Genomic DNA, 20,035 nt, shown 5'->3' with positions numbered 1-20,035 from the left:
GATGTTTATGGTTAGGTACATTCGTGCAACGGTTGTGCTTTTTTCCGCAAATGCACTTTTGTTAAATCATCCCCCGTTTGGCGAAGTTGGCTGTCTTTGTTAGGAAGAAAGTCTTCACACAGTTCGCAACGAGCCAGGCGGCCCAAACTGCTGCATATACCCTGACTCTGTTGCACAGAACGCAAGAGAAGTGACACAATTTCCCTTGTTAAAAGAAATTCATGTTAGCAGGCAATATTAACTAAATATTCAGGTTTAAAAATATATACTTGTGTATTGATTTTAAGAAAGGCGTTGATGTTTATGGTTAGGTACACATTGGTGCAACGACAGTGCTTTTTTCGCAAATGCGCTTGTTAAATCACCCGTTTGGCGAAGTAGGCTTTGATTCAATGATAAATTAACAGGCACCGCATCGATTATATGCAACGCAGGACAAGCTAGATAAACTAGTAATAGCATCAACCATGTGTAGTTAACTAGTGATTATGTTAAAATTGATTGTTTTTTATAAGATAAGTTTAATGCTAGCTAGCACCTTACCTTGGCTCCTTGCTGCACTCGCATAACAGGTAGTCAGCCTGCCACGCAGTCTCCTCGTGGAGTGTAATGTAATCGGCCATGATCGGTGTCCAAAAATGCAGATTACCGATTGTTATGAAAACTTGAAATCGGCCCTAATTAATCGGCCATTCCGATTAATCGGTCGACCTCTACAGTTAACCCACTGTTCCTAGGCCGTCATTGAAAATAAGAATTTGTTTTTAACTGACTTGCCTAGTTAAATAAAGGTAAAATAAAAAAAATTACCCATTAGGTAAAAGCAGGCTGTCCACCTTGTTGATAATCCCTATTAATTTTGCCATGTGCCATTCTGTGTCTGCCTGATGCAATGTCTATTTCTTTATCTCAAAATATTTGCGAAGTGCAACGCCATACAAATTGCTTTTCATTGTAGAATAAAAAATGTGAGCTTTTGAGCAATATGACATGTGTTGATGCACAATGACTTCTGTCACATTGCCTTCACTCCCTTAATCTTGGTTCACAGCGTTCGCTGCTACGCGAACAGACATGTTCATATTTCCACATGACTGACAATGAAACGCAGACACAAAGACAGACACAGAGAGACACAAACACGATTCCCTGACAACGGAATAGATTATGCAGGGGGACTGAACAAAGGTGGCGTTATTGATTCCATAGTTTTTTTATTCTTCGCATCTTTGGAGGAAAGATGCATCTTCTCTCTTTGCTCTCTCTGTTTCGCCTCTATATTGAGACATGAGTACTGCTTCACGCTCCTGCGAGAAGCTTCCCATGAAGATAATTACTGACTGTGTAAGAGTCCAAAATGGCACCCTATTCCCTAAATACTGCCCATGGGCCCTGGTCAAAAGTAGTGCACTATTTAGTGAATAGGGTGCTAGTTGTGACGCAACAGTGTGACAGTGTAGTGACAGTTTCAGGTCCTCCACAGGAGCCTCCGTTATCCTCACAACGAGAGAAAGAAAGGAAATGAACACAGAGATACTGAGCACGCAGTGGTATTTTTATTTCACAGACAGTACTTTAATATAATTACAACATTTCCTCAAAGCATCCATTTCATTCGGGGCTTGAGTACAGTTAGTTTCTTCTGAGGTGTACCAGTCAGAGTACCTCAGATTTTGCAGCAAGCCTAAGTCACACATCCCTTACTCTTCTCCCTGGCTACAGTGCAACAGTCTAAAGCAGGGGGGCAACTAGATTCAACCGCAGGTCAATTTCTGGCATTTGCACACTGCAAATTGACCAAAAGCACGCCCAAAATAACAATAATTGAAAATAACAATAATTCCACACCTTGATTACATTGAGACACCATCACGTCTCTCTCTACATTTCTGGGAATACTTGGGAACAAATTTTCCAGAATGTATTTTTTGGGCTGAATTCCTGGCGATGCTAGTCTTTTTGGCAGGCAAACAAAATCACTTGCGGTACGGTTTTGCCCCGCGGCTCACCTGTTGCCGACCCCTGGTCTAAAGTGTCTTCCTCCCTCGTCGCCTTTCTTCATCTGCACTGATGAATTGGACATATCTGTGGGGTGTCCACTGTGTGAAATGAAACGTCTCTCTTGAATAAGTGACTAAATGAGACTAACCTGTCATGTAAAAATACAGGTTCAATGGGAAAAAAAAAAAAGTGTATATGAAGGAGAGGAGACAAGGAAAGAGACACTTTAAACTATTGAGATGCACCACCTCCCTCTCTGTTCAGTATGGGAGCATCCTGTCTACTCCTTCACTTCTTGAATCCTTCCTCCTGGATGTCGAACTGTCTGTTGGGCTTGGTGGACTCCAGCATCAGCTCATACAGCTGTCCCACCTGCTCGTCCTGGAACAGTTTGAGATCCCCCTCCGACAGCTCTGCTCCAAACTCCACCTTCTTCACACGGTCCCTTGCAGACTCCAACACCTGGGTCTGCAAGGTGTCACGGTAGTTCTAGAGCAGAGACAGAGAAGGACCATTTAGACTGTCCTGGTAGTTCTAGAGCAGAGACAGAGAAGGAACATTTAGACTGTCCTGGTAGTTCTAGAGCAGAGACAGAGAAGGACCATTTAGACTGTCCTGGTAGTTCTACAGCAGAGACAGAGAAGGAACATTTAGACTGTCCTGGTAGTTCTAGAGCAGAGAAGGAACATTTAGACTGTCCTGGTAGTTCTAGAGCAGAGACAGAGAAGGAACATTTAGAATGTCCTGGTAGTTCTAGAGCAGAGAAGGAACATTTAGACTGTCATGGTAGTTCTAGAGCAGAGACAGAGAAGGAACATTTAGACTGTGCTGGTAGTTCTAGAGCAGAGACAGAGAAGGAACATTTAGACTGTCCTGGTAGTTCTAGAGCAGAGAAGGAACATTTAGACTGTCCTGGTAGTTCTAGAGCAGAGACAGAGAAGGAACATTTAGACTGTCCTGGTAGTTCTAGAGCAGAGACAGAGAAGGACCATTTAGACTGTCCTGGTAGTTCTAGAGCAGAGACAGAGAAGGACCATTTAGACTGTCCTGGTAGTTCTAGAGCAGAGACAGAGAAGGAACATTTAGAATGTCCTGGTAGTTCTAGAGCAGAGAAGGAACATTTAGACTGTCCTGGTAGTTCTAGAGTAGACAGAGAAGGAACATTTAGACTGTCCTGGTAGTTCTAGAGCAGACAGAGAAGGAACATTTAGACTGTCCTGGTAGTTCTAGAGCAGAGACAGAGAAGGAACATTTAGACTGTCCTGGTAGTTCTAGAGCAGAGACAGAGAAGGAACATTTAGACTGTCCTGGTAGTTCTAGAGCAGAGAATGAACATTTAGACTGTCCTGGTAGTTCTAGAGCAGAGACAGAGAAGGAACATTTAGACTGTCCTGGTAGTTCTAGAGCAGAGAAGGAACATTTAGACTGTCCTGGTAGTTCTAGAGCAGAGACAGAGAAGGAACATTTAGACTGTGCTGGTAGTTCTAGAGCAGAGACAGAGAAGGAACATTTAGACTGTCCTGGTAGTTCTAGAGCAGAGAAGGAACATTTAGACTGTCCTGGTAGTTCTAGAGCAGAGACAGAGAAGGACCATTTAGACTGTCCTGGTAGTTCTAGAGCAGAGACAGAGAAGGACCATTTAGACTGTCCTGGTAGTTCTAGAGCAGAGACAGAGAAGGAACATTTAGACTGTCCTGGTAGTTCTAGAGCAGAGACAGAGAAGGAACATTTATACTGTCCTGGTAGTTCTAGAGCAGAGAAGGAACATTTAGACTGTCCTGGTAGTTCTAGAGCAGAGAAGGAACATTTAGACTGTCCTGGTAGTTCTAGAGCAGAGACAGAGAAGGAACATTTAGGCTGTCCTGGTAGTTCTAGAGCAGAGACAGAGAAGGAACATTTAGACTGTCCTGGTAGTTCTAGAGCAGAGAAGGAACATTTAGACTGTCCTGGTAGTTCTACACAGAAAAGAGAAATAAAAGGATCATTGACACTTTACTTGACACCTGTCATAACTCGTTATGACACGGTCATAACCATGTCATAACAGCCGACATAACTTGTCACAATATGGTCGTAACACTGTCATGACCTATATATTTACACCTGTTGTGACATATTGCGTTTTATGCCTGGTTATGACACCTACTTAAGAGTGTCAAAACCCACATTTATTCAAATGCATTTTTTTCCCTGCCAAGAAGATTCCTTTCTTTTGAAAGTTTGTTTCTTAAATTCTTTGTTGTTGTTGTACTGAATTCTTTACAGTCACGTTTTTACACTTTGACACTGTCAAGAAGCATTATGACCTTCCTGTGTCACTTTACTTGGACTAAGAAGATATGCTTTTTGACAGTGTCATAAAGCGTTATGATCATCAATCATAATCCATTTAGGCCTATGACGTACATGCCCTTATGTCAGTCATCAGTCAAAAAGAGGGTGTCTTGTACTACTCCTGAAATCTGCTCCTGCATTCATCCCAGTCATCAGCAACAGAGCATTTAGGTAGCTGCATGTCTGACATCAATGTGTGCGCAATTACAATGATCATTTAATATGGTCAATTTCAGAATATGTTATATAACATAAACATACTGTTGACAGTAGGTCATGGTGTAATGGAATGTTTTGCCTTGTGTGGTAGGTTTTGAAAGTCTTATGTAGGTGTCAAAACCAGCCATAAAATAATGCAATATACATATATGTCACAACAACTATAAATACATGTGTCATGACAGTGTTTTTATGTATTTTATTTAGGACTGTGGCGGTAATGACATTTTGTCAGCCGGTTACTGTCATGCAAAATACATCCGGTCTCACGGTAATTGACCGTTAATTAACATAAATGTTTAGCATCTCCAGGCCTCCATACATACAAGCCACTGATGCGTGCTTTTGGAACATCTACAATTTATAAAGTCTAATAAATTAATTGAATATACACCATCACAATAAATCCATTATTTATTTTAGTCAGGTCTAAAGAAACATTATGGTATGAAGAAAATGCATTTCAGAAGAACAGAATATGAGTTGGCCTACTGTATGTTATCTGGCCTACTGTATGTTATCTGGCCTACTGTATGTTATCTGGCCTACTGTATGTTATCTGGCTTACTGTATGTTATCTGGCCTACTGTATGTTATCTGGCTATGTGCCATGCCGTAGACTGTAGGCTTGTTCATTTAGCAGACAAGATATGCTTATATGTTCCATGGCATTATTTTATATTATATGATTTTATAGTAAGAAGAATATTATTGAACTTAGCTGAATAAAATAGAAAGGATATTTATCACATTACGGAGCGACTGCGCATATGAAGTGGCTATGTTGAGTGTAAAAGTGATTTGAAACAGGTCTTATACTCTAGAAACAGGTCCTATATGCTAGATTTAAAGTTATTTGGCTACTTTAGTTGTGAATGATACAAACCTTAGAATGTCTTAGAAATCAAAAGATATATGGGCTGCATGATGCGACTAGAGACTATTGATCAAGTGATCGATCATATTTTCACCCATCAGACTATTCTCAATTTAATCTCGTATTTACTAATATGTAAAATTTCTTTCGATTTAGAATGGCCCATTATCAAATGAGCAGGAACAGGAGCAGGGGGAAAAAGACATATCTGCATGCAATAGAATAGTGAATGGAGGCCGCGTGCTCTCCCACCGGTCCGTTCTGTAGGCTACTTCAATAGAATAGTGAATGGAGGCCTCGTGCTCTCCCACCGGTCCGTTCTGTAGGCTACTTCAATAGAATAGTGAACGGAGGCCGCGTGCTCTCCCACCGGTCCGTTCTGTAGGCTACTTCAATAGAATAGTGAACGGAGGCCGCGTGCTCTCCCACCGGCCCGTTCTGTAGGCTACTTCAATAGAATAGTGAACGGAGGCCGCGTGCTCTCCCACCGGTCCGTTCTGTAGGCTACTTCAATAGAATAGTGAACGGAGGCCGCGTGCTCTCCCACCGGTCCGTTCTGTAGGCTACTTCAATAGAATAGTGAACGGAGGCCGCGTGCTCTCCCACCGGTCCGTTCTGTAGGCTACTTCAATAGAATAGTGAACGGAGGCCGCGTGCTCTCCCACCGGTCCGTTCTGTAGACTACTTCAATAGAATAGTGAACGGAGGCCGCGTGCTCTCCCACCGGTCCGTTCTGTAGGCTACTTCAATAGAATAGTGAACGGAGGCCGCGTGCTCTCCCACCGGTCCGTTCTGTAGGCTACTTCAGTTTTATAATGGAGCATGTGCTTAATATGAGTAGCTGAGAAATAAATATAACACTCATTTCACTCCACACATTACCACTGTTCGAGGAGCATGCTCTCGCTGCGTGACAGGTGATATTCCTGTTCGAGGAGCATGCTCTCGCTGCGTGACAGGTGATATTCCTGTTCGAGGAGCATGCTCTCGCTGCGTGACAGGTGATATTCCTGTTCGAGGAGCATGCTCTCGCTGCGTGACAGGTAATATTCCTGTTCGAGGAGCATGCTCTCGCTGCCTGACTGGTGATATTCCTGTTCGAGGAGCATGCTCTCGCTGCGTGACAGGTGATATTCCTGTTCGAGGAGCATGCTCTCGCTGCGTGACAGGTGATATTACTGTTCGAGGAGCATGCTCTCGCTGCGTGACAGGTGATATTCCTGTTCGAGGAGCATGCTCTCACTGCGTGACAGGTGATATTCCGCCCAAACTCTGTATGCCGTGGGCTCTCCAACCTTGTTCCTGCAGCTAACCAGTGCTTAATTTGTGAAACATTAGGACCTGATGGAGGCACAATAGAGCCCTGAGTACCAGGCCGTTAGGACCTGATGGAGGGACAATAGAGCCCTGAGTACCAGGCCGTTAGGACCTGATGGAGGGACAATAGAGCCCTGAGTACCAGGCCGTTAGGACCTGATGGAGGCACAATAGAGCCCTGAGTACCAGGCCGTTAGGACCTGATGGAGGCACAATAGAGCCCTGAGTACCAGGCCATTAGGACCTGATGGAGGCACAATAGAGCCCTGAGTACCAGGCCGTTAGGACCTGATGGTGGCACAATAGAGCCCTGAGTACCAGGCCGTTAGGACCTGATGGAGGACAATAGAGCCCTGAGTACCAGGCCATTAGGACCTGATGATCGTTAGCGAGTTGGGTACTATCAGCACATGTCCAGAGTGCATGAAAGCAGACTCAACGGTCACATGGAATTTTACTGCTGGCATGACTCATGACTGCCAGGGTGTGGCGGTAATGCAGTCACCGTAACAGTCCTATTTCTGATTACTGTACCCCTAATCACATGCTCAAAGTACCCCCTGATGTGCAAAGGATCAATCGGCTTATGTCTTCCCAAGTACCCTGTGTGGATAGGCCAGGTACACACAGAGAACCACTGCTTTAGACATATCAAAGAACTAACCATTCCATTCCCCTCCAGCGAATCCATTAGTCTGGCAAACCGATGCCTACAGAGGATTTTCAGTAGCCAATTCCACTGAATTAATGAAAAGGATTAAGGAAACACAATAGATAGGCCATGTATGAATATATCACATCAATATGGAAAGCCCATATCCCTTGAGTCTATAGAGAAACATCATTGGCCTGCTTTACCACCCTCACTGGGGAAAATATGATATGCATGAATCAAGCCATTCTACAGCACTTATCTATTCAATAGCACCACGTATCTATTCAGTAGCACCACGTATCTATTCAATAGCACCACGTATCTATTCAGTAGCACCACGTATCTATTCAATAGCACCACGTATCTATTCAATAGCACCACGTAAGGTTGATTGGTAACAAAGGAGTATTCTCTGACTCTTATCTCTGAATTCCTTGATTGACAGTATCATGGGATTTGATACGGACACTACAGGGGTCACTGGCAGGTGATTTGAGGTCATTTTAAGGGTTAATACAGGTCATAGCCCACACCTAACCTGCAACGCAGCCAGTCAGACCTGGTCAGAACTGGAGCGCAGGTCATACATAGAGACTGCCGTGTCAAATAAGCAATATACAGTGGTTTTTGCAGAGGCGTGTGGTTCAGAACAGTTCAGGGCTAGCAGTAAATACTTTGGCAACTCAATGATGTCCTCCAACATGCCAGTCTGTCACACTACAGTCATTCTCCAAACTTTTGGCCACGACACAAATATTAATTTTCACAAAGTCTGCTGCGTCAGTTTGTATGATGGCAATTTGCATATACTCCAGAATGTTATGAAGAGTGATCAGATGAATTGCAATTAATTGCAAAGTCCCTCTTTGCCATGCAAATTAACTGAATCCCCCAAAAACATTTTCACTGCATTTCAGCCCTGCCACAAAAGGACCAGCTGACATCATGTCAGTGATCCTCTCTTTAACACAGGTGTGAGTGTTGACGAGGACAAGGCTGGAGATCACTCTGTCATGCTGATTGAGTTCAAACAACAGACTGGAAGCTTCAAAAGGAGGGTGGTGCTTGGAATCAATGTTCTTCCTCTGTCAAGCATGGTTACCTGCAAGGAAACACATGCCGTCATCATTGCTTTGCACAAAAAGGGCTTCACAGGCAAGGATATTGCTGCCAGTAAAATTGCACCTAAATCAACCATTTATCGGATCATCAAGAACTTCAAGGAGAGCGGTTCAATTGTTGTGAAGAAGGCTTCAGGGTGCCCAAGAAAGTCCAGCAAGCGCCAGGACCGTCTCCTAAAGTTGATTCAGACCTGCTGTTTTCAGACCTGCTGTTTTCAACTCTCTAGAGACAGCAGGAGCGGTAGAGATACTCTCAAAGATCGGCTATGAAAAAGCCAACTGACACTTACTCTTGAGTTGCTGACTTGTTGCACCCTCGACAACTACTATGATTATTATTATTTGACCATGCTGGTCATTTATGTACATTTGAACATCTTGGCCATGTGCTGTTATAATCTCCACCCGGCACAGCCAGAAGAGGACTGGCCACCCCTCATAGCCTGGTTCATCTCTAGGTTTCTTCCTAGGTTTTGGCCTTTCTAGGGAGTTTTTCCTAGCCACCGTGCTTCTACACCTGCATTGCTTGCTGTTTGGGGTTTTAGGCTGGGTTTCTGTACAGCACTTTGAGATATCAGCTGATGTAAGAAGGGCTATATAAATAAATTTGATTTGATTCCGCTGCGGGATCGGGGGACCACCAGCACAGAGCTTGCTCAGGAATGGCAGCAGGCAGGTGTGAGTGCATCTGCACGCACAGTGAGGCGAAGACTTGAGGATGGCCTGGTGTCAAGAAGGGCAGCAAAGAAGCCACTTCTCTCCAGGAAAAACATAATGGACAGACTGATATTCTGCAAAAGGTACAGGGATTGGACTGCTGAGGACTGTTGTAAAGTCATTTTCTCTGATGAATCCCCTTTCCGATTGTTTGGGGCATCCGGAAAAAAGCTTGTCCAGAGAAGACAAGGTGAGCGCTACCATCAGTCCTGTGTCATGCCAACAGTAAAGCATCCTGAGACCATTCATGTGTGGGGTTGCTTCTCAGCCAAGGTAGCAGGCTCACTCACAATTTTGCCTAAGAACACAGCAATGAATAAAGAATGGTACCAACACATCCTCCGAGAGCAACTTCTCCCAACCATCCAGGAACAGTTTGGTGAAGAACAATGCATTTTCCAGCATGATGGAGCACCTTGCCATAAGGCAAAAGTGATAACTAAGTGGCTCGGAAAGCAAAACTTTGATATTTTGGGTCCATGGCCAGGAAACTCCCCAGACCTTAATCCCATTGAGAACTTGTGGTCAATCCTCAAGAGGCGGGTGGGCAAACAAAAACCCACAAATTCTGACAAACTCCAAACATTGATTATGCAAGAAGGGGCTGCCATCAGTCAGGATGTGGCCCAGAAGTTAATTGACAGCATGCCAGGGCGGATTGCAGAGGTCTTGAAAAAGAAGGATCAACACTGCAAATATTGACTCTTTGCATCAACTTCATGTAATTGTCAATAAAAGCCTTTGACACTTATGAAATGCTTGTAATTATACTTCAGTATTCCATAGTAACATCTGACAAAAATATCTAAAGACACTGAAGCATCAAACTTTGTGGAAATTAATATTTGTGTCATTCTCAAAACTTTTGGCCACAACTGTACATTGTACAATATCAGGAAAGGCAAGAGTCTAGGGCTGACACTGACTATAAGAGATATGGGGGACGGGAATCAATTTTTATGTCTAAAATGTCAACCCTAGAGAGTACCCTCTTGCAGCTCTCAAAGCACACATTACTGCATAAAGAGGACCAAACCACTTAACCAATACAGCGCAGTGAGTGCAGAGTGATCACATTTATGCAGAACAATCTGATCAATATAAGGGGTTGATCACTGTAACCGTTGGAGTGGCAAATACAGGTAAAAGAACAGTCAACCAATCCTTTTCAATGATTCCTTTCCCCTGGTATCCTCCTTGATATGCTACTGGGACAGATGATGTCCATCAAGCTAGTGTGATCTCTGCTGGACCGTGTCCAAGACAACATAGTGTGTCATTAGACTCAGCCCAGGCAAACATGTTAAATCTGGGTCAAGACCATTTACCAATCAACAACAAGGAGATGTAGAGAAAACATCTGTTTTTATTCAGAAAAATGAAATACAAATCCCTGTCTGGAGTTGGAACAAATGTTAGGACCTCACATCAAGCCATTCATAAAGACATTGTAAGGTTCTGGAAGCGGTTCAATTTAAGAAATAACAGGCCATTTGTCTAAAAGGCTTTCTCCTGTCTTATGCATAATGGAATTATTTTGAGTGTTGGCCAAGGGGTCATATTTTCTTGGAGACAGAGGAGAGCAGTCGTGTGCTGGAGTCACTAGTAAAATCATTTTGGGGTTGTCGTGGAGACCCAGGACAGACATTTCAATGTCACATTTATATTCAAACTTTTTTGGAAACCTGTTGACTGTCATGTAGAAATTACTTTCTCAAGGTTACAGTACAACTTTATTTGTCCATTGATAACAACAAATTCAGTATAAAGCTGATATCCAATCTATTCTACTTTCTCAGAGTAAGTTTTGAACAACAGACAATCTGTGTACTTTTTTAATGCATCTCTTCCGTAAACCTATTTAGTCTAAACTACACGACTGGATTTCCTCCAAAGCAATATGGGTAAAGTAGTCCCTAGTCTTTCTAGGGTAGCTTTGGTTGGTCAAAACCTCCCTCTGACTCTCGACAACTCAAACGCATGGTCGGCTGTGAATCTCTCTCTCTCTCTCTCTAAAGGTAATTCCCACTCCACTCTCTCTCTCTCTCCCGAGTCCCTAACATACTGGCTGTATTAAGCAGACCTGGTCCCTGCTTCTGTGGCGTCTCTCCCCCTCATGTGAGAGCTTGTCTGTTTTGATACAGGGCGATTTATTAGGAGCAGCTCTATTCCACAGGGTCCTATGTAACTAAATCAGACTGAACACTCAGTGCTTGTAATCTGGTTAGGATTCTGTGTGTGTGTGTGAGAAAGAGTGTGTGTATGTGTGTGTGTCTAAGAGTGTGTGTGTGTGTGTGTGTGTGTGTGTGTGTGTGTGTGTGTGTGTCTAAGAGGGTGTATGTGTGGGTGTGTCTAAGAGTGTGTGTGTGTGTGTGTGTGTGTGTGTGTGTGTAATCACATTTAGGAGACTCGCTCCTTGTCTGTTCTTTGGTCTCTGCCTGCCGCCCTTCCGCACTTCTCTGAGGCAGCTTGGACGGAGGAAGGGAGCGGTTGTTCACCCACTCCTTAATGAATGAATAGAGAGAAAGAGAGGGGGAAGAGAGAGATAGGAGGATTCTGAATCTGAATGCATTGGTTACATCAGGGCTCTACAGCGCGACCATATTACTGACATTTGCGACAAAAAAATATGTGCAAAATAAATTGCTGCCGTAGCTATTTTGTTTCACTGCATGGTAATCGCACAAAGAAATACCAATCCCATTTCCCATCTTGCATAGCAGCTGTGCCTGGGGGGGATGTGCGCTACAGAAATCTATATTTTTTAAATGTAGAAATGTTTTATTTAAATTGAACCTTTATTTAACTAGGAAAGTCAGTTAAGAACAAATTCTTATTCACAATGACAGCCTACTGGGTTAACTGCCTTGTTCAGGGGCAGAACAACAGATTTTTACCTTGTCAGCTCGGGGATTCGATCCAGCAACCTTTCAGTTACTGGCCCCACGCTCTAACTACAAGACTACCTGCTACCCTAAATAGAATGAAAGGACGGGCTTGTAACCTCGAACCCAGGTAGCCTAGTGGTTAGATCATTAGACTTGTAACAGAAAGGTTGCAGGATCAAATCCCCGAGCTGACAAGGTAAAAAAATCTGTCGTTCTGCCCCTGAACAAGGCAGTTAACCCAATGTTCCTAGGCCATCATTGAAAATAAGAATTTGTTCTTATTAACTGACTTGCCTAGTTAAATACAGGTAAAAAAAAATGACTGGTAAACTCAGCGGTACACTTAATGGCTGCCTGGTATTGTGATGCAATAATTTGACCAGAAGAAGATCTGTTTGGGATGGAAACGTTGTCAATTAAGGAGCTTTAACAGTGCGGGGGCCTTCTGGTTCTATGCTAGTGTTCTTTATTAGCCCAGCACCTATGTTTTTTAAGGATGTGAGTATGACCACAAACTTTTCAACGTAAAGGTAACTGCCAAAATAATGGAAACTCTTGCGTATGAGGGTTACAAAGTACAGTGCATTTGGAAAGTATTCAAACCCTTGACATTTTCCACATTTTGTTAAGTTACAGCCTTATTCTAAAATTGATTAAATTGTTTTCTTTCCCCTCATACCCCATAATGACAAAGCAAAAATAGGTTTTTAGAACTGTTTACAAATTCTTCATTAAAGATTAACTTAAATATCACATTTAAATAAGTATTCAGACGCCTTTAACTCAGTACTTTGTTGAAGCACCTTTGGCAGCGATTACAGCCTTGAGTCTTCTTGGGTATCATGCTACAAGCTTGGCACACCTGCATTTGGGGAGTATCTCCCATTCTCCTCTGCAGATCCTCTCAAGCTCTGTCAGGCTCAATGGGGAGCGTCGCTGCACAGCTATTTTCAGGTCTTTCCAGAGATGTTCAATTGGGTTCAAGTCTGGGCTCTGGCTGGGCCACTCAAGGACATTGAGACTTGTTTCCAAAGCCACTCCTACGTTGTCTTGGCTGTGTGCTTAGGGTTGTTGTCCTGTTGGAAGGACAACAACCCTAAGGATTAGGATTGTGTGTGTGTGTGTGAGAAAGAGTCCTGAGTGCTCTGGAGCAGGTTTTCATCAAGGATCTCTCTGTTCTTTACTCTGTTCATCTTTCCCTCAATCCTGACTAGTCTCCCAGTCCCTGCCGCTGAAAAACATCCCCACTGCATGATGCTGCCGCCACCATGTTTTACTGTAGGGATGGTGCCAGGTTCCCGCCAGACGTGACGCTTGGCATTCAGGCCAAAGAGTTCAATCTTGGTTTCATCAGACCAGAGACTCTGGTTTCTCATGGTCTGAGAGGCTTTAGGTACCTTTTTGCAAACTCCAAGCGTGCCTTTTACTGAGGAGTGGCTTCCATCTGGCCACTCTATCTTAAAGGCCTGATTGGTGGAGTGCTGCAGAGATGGTTGTCCTTCTGGAAGGTTCGCCCATCTCCACAGAGGAACTCTGGATCTCTGTCAGAGTGACCATCGGGTTCTTGGTCACCTCCCTGACCAAGGCCCTTCTCCCCCGATTGCTCAGTTTGGCCGGGCAGCCAGCTCGCGGAAGAGTCTTGGTGGTTCCAAACTTCTTCCATTTAAGAATGATGGAGGAAACTGCGTTATTGGGGATCTTCAATACTGCAGACATTTTTTGGTACTCTTGTCCAAATCTGTGCCTCGACACAATCTTGTCTCGGAGCTCTCTGACAATTCCTTCAACCTCATGGCTTGGTTTTTGCTCTGACATGCACTGTCAACTGTGGGACCTTATATAGACAGGTGTGTGCCTTTCCAAATCATGTCTAATAATTTTAATTTACCACAGGTGGACTCCAATCAAGCTGTAAAAAGATCACAAGGATGATCAATAGAAACAGGATGCACAGGATTCGAGTCTCATAGCAAAGGGTCTGAATAATTACGTAAATAAGGTTTTTCTGTTTTGGATTTGGATTTGTAAGAGATAAAAAATAAAATAAATAAAAACAACAGTTAAGACAGTAAAAAATAACAGTAGTGAGGCTACATACAGACACAGGTTAGTCAGGCTGATTGAGGTAGTATGTACATGTACATATGGTTAAAGTGACTATGCATATATGATGAACAGAGAGTAGCAGTAGCGTAAAGAGGGGTTGGCGGGTGGCGGGTGGTGGGACACAATGCAGATAGCCCGGTTAGCGAATGTGCGGGGGCACTGGTTAGTCGGGCCAATTGAGGTAGTATGTACAGTGAGGGAAAAAAGTATTTGATCCCCTGCTGATTTTGTACGTTTGCCCACTGACAAAGAAATGATAAGTCTATAATTTTAATGGTAGGTTTATTTGAACAGTGGGAGACAGAATAACAACAAAAAAATCCAGAAGAAAAACGCATGTCAAAAATGTTATAAATTGATTTGCATTTTAATGAGGCAAATAAGTATTTGACCCCTCTGCAAAACATGACTTAGTACTTGGTGGCAAAACCCTTGTTGGCAATCACAGAGGTCAGACGTTTCTTGTAGTTGGCCACCAGGTTTGCACACATCTCAGGAGGGATTTTGTCCCACTCCTCTTTGCAGATCTTCTCCAAGTCATTAAGGTATCGAGGCTGACGTTTGGCAACTCAAACCTTCAGCTCCCTACACAGATTTTCTATGGGATTAAGGTCTGGAGACTGGCTAGGCCATTCCAGGACTTTAATAATGTGCTTCTTCTTGAGCCACTCCTTTGTTGCCTTGGCCGTGTGTTTTGGGTCATTGTCATGCTGGAATACCCATCCACGACCCATTTTCAATGCCCTGGCTGAGGGAAGGAGGTTCCCACCCAGGATTTGACGGTACATGGCCCCGTCCATCGTCCCTTTGATGTGGTGAAGTTGTCCTGTCCCCTTAGCAGAAAAACACCCCCAAAGCATAATGTTTCCACCTCCATGTTTGACGGTGGGGATGTTGTTCTTGGGGTCATAGGCAGCATTCCTCCTCCTCCAAACACGGCGAGTTGAGTTGATGCCAAAGAGCTCCATTTTGGTCTCATCTGACCACAACACTTTCACCCAGTTGTCCTCTGAATCATTCAGATGTTCTTTGGCAAACTTCAGACGGGCATGTATATGTGCTTTCTTGAGCAGGGGGACCTTGCGGGCGCTGCAGGATTTCAGTCCTTCACGGCGTAGTGTGTTACCAATTGTTTTCTTGGTGACTATGGTCCCAGCTGCCTTGAGATCATTGACAAGATCCTCCCGTGTAGTTCTGGGCTGATTCCTCACCGTTCTCATGATCATTGCAACTCCACGAGGTGAGATCTTGCATGGAGCCCCAAGCCGAGGGAGATTGACAGTTCTTTTGTGTTTCTTCCATTTGCGAATAATCGCACCAACTGTTGTCATCTTCTCACCAAGCTGCTTGGCGATGGTCTTGTAGCCCATTCCAGCCTTGTGTAGGTCTACAATCTTGTCCCTGACATCCTTGGAGAGCTCTTTGGTCTTGGCAATGGTGAAGAGTTTGGAATCTGATTGATTGATTGCTTCTGTGGACAGGTGTCTTTTATACAGGTAACAAGCTGAGATTAGGAGCACTCCCTTTAAGAGTGTGCTCCTAATCTCAGCTCCTTATCTGTATAAAAGACACCTGGGAGCCAGAAATCTTTCTGATTGAGAGGGGGTCAAATACTTAATTTCTAATATTTTTGACGTGTTTTTCAGGATTTTTTTGTTGTTATTCTGTCTCTCACTGTTCAAATAAACCTACCATTAAAATTATAGACTGATCATTTCTTTGTCAGTGGGCAAACGTACAAAATCAGCAGGGGATCAAATACCTTTTTCCCTCACTGTAAATGTATGTATACATTAATGTATGGAGAGTGGGGAATGTGGTGAGTCATTACTCATGATTTAGGCTAGGCCTAAAGATAAACCATTTAACATAAGCCATTTCCACAGATTTTTTCAAACCTTTTATTTACCAGGGCTACGATCATATGAGAAAAAATATCTTCTGCAAGAGCAACTGGACCAAAACAACCGCAAGTGATGAAGAGATTTGTATTGAGCCAGGAAAGGATGAGGAGAAGAGAGGAGAAGAGAAGAAGAGAGGAGAAGAGAGGAGAAGATGAGAAGAGAGGAGGAGAAGAGAAGCGAGGAGAAGAGAATATCACAGAATCATAAGCAGCAGCTCCATCCCCCATGGATCCTTATTCTCAGTCAATCAGGCAGTTAAGGCCACCGTGGTGACAGACAAAAGGACTATATTCTCTCTGCTCTGGCATCCAGCTGCCATCCTATCACCACTTCATTTGACTCGTTAATGCAGGACGATGGACTCCCTCTCTAATTCATCATTACACTGGAAAAAACACTCTGTTGGTTCCTCACAGACAGTCATTGTAGTACTGGGCCATATCTGGCTTCAGCTTACCCCCCATATCATATAAAGCATATTAAGCACCTGGTAGAAAGCACTAGGCTAAATCAATCCTATCAATTATGATTATTTCATGAATAAGGATAATTCATTAATGATGACCCTCTGTATGAAAAATGAGATACATAATTATTGGTTAGATATATTATACATAAATTAATAAATGGTTTGCTAAACTAATCCTCGGAGGCTATCAAGACACAGGCCTATGCCATTCTGCCTGTAAGGCCATTTTAATTGCAGAATCCAAAATTCTGACTCCGAGACCAATAGTGAAAGGCTTCTTGGCCTTAGCAATACGGCTAGCCACCAAGTATGACGCTCTCAGTGCAGCCACGTTTGTTGATGTGTTGGCTTTCAAGACTTGCTTCTGTCCTTCTTGTTCACGTTTTCTTCGCTCAAAGAATTCAACAGGTTTGTCTTTAAGTGTAAGGTGCTTGGATTCGATGCGCCGATGCAGTTGAGGGCTTCATTGCCTCGTTAGATAGCCTATCTCCACATACTACGCACAGGGGGCTTGGAGCACGCGAGTCACCTGTCACAATAAAGACATATTTTAGGTAGGACATCATATTTTCTATAGAATGAGGCTCTCTTTTCTTTTTGCAGTCTCTGCATTATCGACATCGTCGTTGGGCCTTTTATCTCCCTTCCGAAGAAGCTCTCCAGCGACGTTTGTTGGTTTTTATTCATGTCAGGTAACGTAGCTAGCTAGTACAACGTTGTCAGACAACACAACTCACGAAGACTGATGAACTCGCAGCGCACGCATTACTCAAGTTCAAAGTCTGTAAACTGTTGAGGCCTGACAGAGATATTAGAGTGGTGAGAAAGTGACCAACAGACACCAAGATCAATGTAATTACTGCACAAATAGCCTATAATTGTATATAATTATTATTTTACCAATAAAAAAAGATATAATAATAATATTGATCCTTTCCGTGCAGCCCGGTAGCGAATGTCCGCGGCCCGGTGGTTTGGGACCGCTGCTCTAGACTACAATATTATGCAAAGCTCGTGTTGATGATATTGAACATTTCTTTATTGTCGTTTACATTCTGTGCTACTGCACCCTTTAAGCCAGTGGTCACCAACTGGTCGATCGCGATTTCATGTGTCTGAAGGTACAAATCAAGTGCACTATAGGCCGACCGTTGGCTAATTGGACGGCTCAGATTACCGTGTCTGCATTAACATAGCAGGCGTAAAAGAAATTCACTGCAAAGTTGATACTGTGACATTTCAAAACATTTAAAACCACGACTAGAGAGAGACTGTCAACGAACTGAGCAAAGAGCTTCTGTTTTTAAAAGCGAGTTTATGTTTAAGTTCTTACTCAGCACTGTCAACACCTTTTATTCAACACTTTTATAAGCCATAAAATGTGCATTCTTCCTACTTCCACTCCTGCTACAACCAGCACTGCAGCTGTAATGAAGGAGTAGAAAAGTGTATCATGAATTTGTGCATGAGGCGACTCGAGTTTCGCCATCAGCTGGAAGACGGCGTCCCTTTTTGGTCAGTGTCAGTGGAGGAAAGGGAGAGCGGAGGGACGTTGAGAGGTGGACCCTGTGACTGACCATCAGTATAATGTTTTTAAATGGTCTGAACAACAATACATGTGAGCGGTAGATCTCGGCTTGCATTTTGACTCAGAAAGTGATCTTGAGTCAGAAAAGGTTGGTGACCACTGCTTTAAGCTCACCTGAGATAAATGTCAAACTGACAAAAATGGTATGTATGTATAACAATGCAAGGTTCATTTAACAGTAAAATAGGACAATGTATTTCAAAATGTAAGCTGTGAATGCCTGAAATATATTATCTTGTTATAGTTAACCAAATGATGCATGCTATTGTGTGACTGTGACATACAGGCTCGACAGTTGGCAAGAAAAATATTTTCAATTGGTTAATAAATAGTAATTAATGCCAATGAAATGTGCTATCCTGTGCATATATCTGCACATTTTAATAGTACATAAAGTATGATCAATTATCTGAGAAGATACAAAACATATGTGAGAAATGTGTTTATCTGGGGGTCACCTCAACACAAACGTTTTTTTACAGCTTTGAAACTGGTAACTAGCGGGTACTTACACAGCTGTCAATAACCTAATAATAAAACATCTGAATGGCTTAAAATAAAAACGGTTATGGATATAACAACCAGATAAATTGGTTGAACACAAAGATTGAAGTGGGCTCAATGGCTACGTGGGCTTAATAGATACGCTGCATGTACTACAATACTGATGATAGATAACATATCTTCATTGTGTGCTGTGCTAAAATCTTGAATCAGAGATGCAGAGATATTGTCCAGGCTCTGGAATTATGGTAAACACCGCCATCAAGCGGCGAGGGATTAAACGGCACATGTTCTTCTATAAAAAACTGACCAAAGATATTAGTTAAATCTCCTGTCCCCTCAAATATCCTCTATTCAATGCAAGAAATAGCATGACCATAAGTAGAAGGACGTGCTTATCAATTTCATTTATTACCTACACATGTATATGTATTGACCGTGCACATGCACAAGCAGTTCTGTTGTGTTGCCAACGTACCCCCCATTCCCTCATGAAGACAGTGACCTCCTCGGGCGCCGCCGTTTTGTTCCTTCTGAATTCATCTTTGACATACTGGTCTCCCAGCGCTCTCAAGTCAATGGGCAGGAACCGGTGCAACAGTAGAATCCTCTTGTACAAAGACAAAACTCTTGATACGTGGGAAGGATTCGCCATGAAGTTGCTGACAAGAGAAACACGCAAAACAAATAAATCTAGTAAGATCGCAAGCCAACTATGTATGACGGTTAGCTACTTGACCTTCCTTCAAAAACAACTCGGTGGCTGATTGTATGACTAATCTGTGACTGCTGGCTCGAACTCACAACTTTCAGGTTTCAAGCTATGCGTCGCGTTCACTCCTATGTAAGGCGAGTCCTTTCGTGACAAATGTCGCATGACACATTCAGATAAAAAACAAATACCTCTGTAGATGTGCAGTTTTGGCAACTTAGTCACATTAAAACAAGGACAGTTATTCAACAAAACAGCGTTCCCTTGTTTATCCCGGAAGTAGAATTTTCTTTGACCATTCATAGACTTGGATGGGAAAACCTCTGTTTTCTTATAGGGCCCCCTAGCGGTGACTTTGTATTTGGACGTAAAGTTATTAACGTGAATTGGTTACATTTATTGGAAATGACTCGCACCAAATGATATATGCATTGCAGCACTAAGCAGTAGCCTAAACGACAAACACCAAATCAGTCAGGGGAATCTCAATGTCCATCGTAACCTTAGACACAAGTATTATAAAGAGTGGTTATGAAAATGTTATAGAACTGTTACAAAGTTGTTATTTATAAAAACAGGAGATTTTTATTTGAGCTCCCTCTCCCAAAATAAAGAGAAAAAAA

At 43.0% G+C, this 20,035-nt stretch overlaps 1 protein-coding gene across 1 annotated transcript; it reads right to left on the bottom strand.

The window, feature by feature from the left end:
• Positions 1-1,534: 1,534 nt before the first annotated feature.
• On the bottom strand, positions 1,535-19,699 carry sdhaf3 (succinate dehydrogenase complex assembly factor 3). The gene is made up of 3 exons (XM_029735091.1): positions 19,505-19,699; positions 19,179-19,362; positions 1,535-2,490 (listed from the first exon to the last, which is right to left on the bottom strand). Exons 2-3 carry the CDS (start codon positions 19,353-19,355, stop codon positions 2,290-2,292), a joined length of 378 nt encoding a protein of 125 aa, XP_029590951.1. The 5' UTR covers positions 19,356-19,362; positions 19,505-19,699; the 3' UTR covers positions 1,535-2,289.
• Between the last annotated feature and the right edge of the window lie 336 nt (positions 19,700-20,035).

The sequence above is a fragment of the Salmo trutta genome, chromosome 36, assembly GCF_901001165.1.
Source record: "Salmo trutta chromosome 36, fSalTru1.1, whole genome shotgun sequence".
NCBI lineage: Eukaryota > Metazoa > Chordata > Actinopteri > Salmoniformes > Salmonidae > Salmo > Salmo trutta.
The sequence above is the reverse complement of the archived record's forward strand: the minus strand, read 5'-3'. Positions and strand labels throughout refer to the sequence as shown.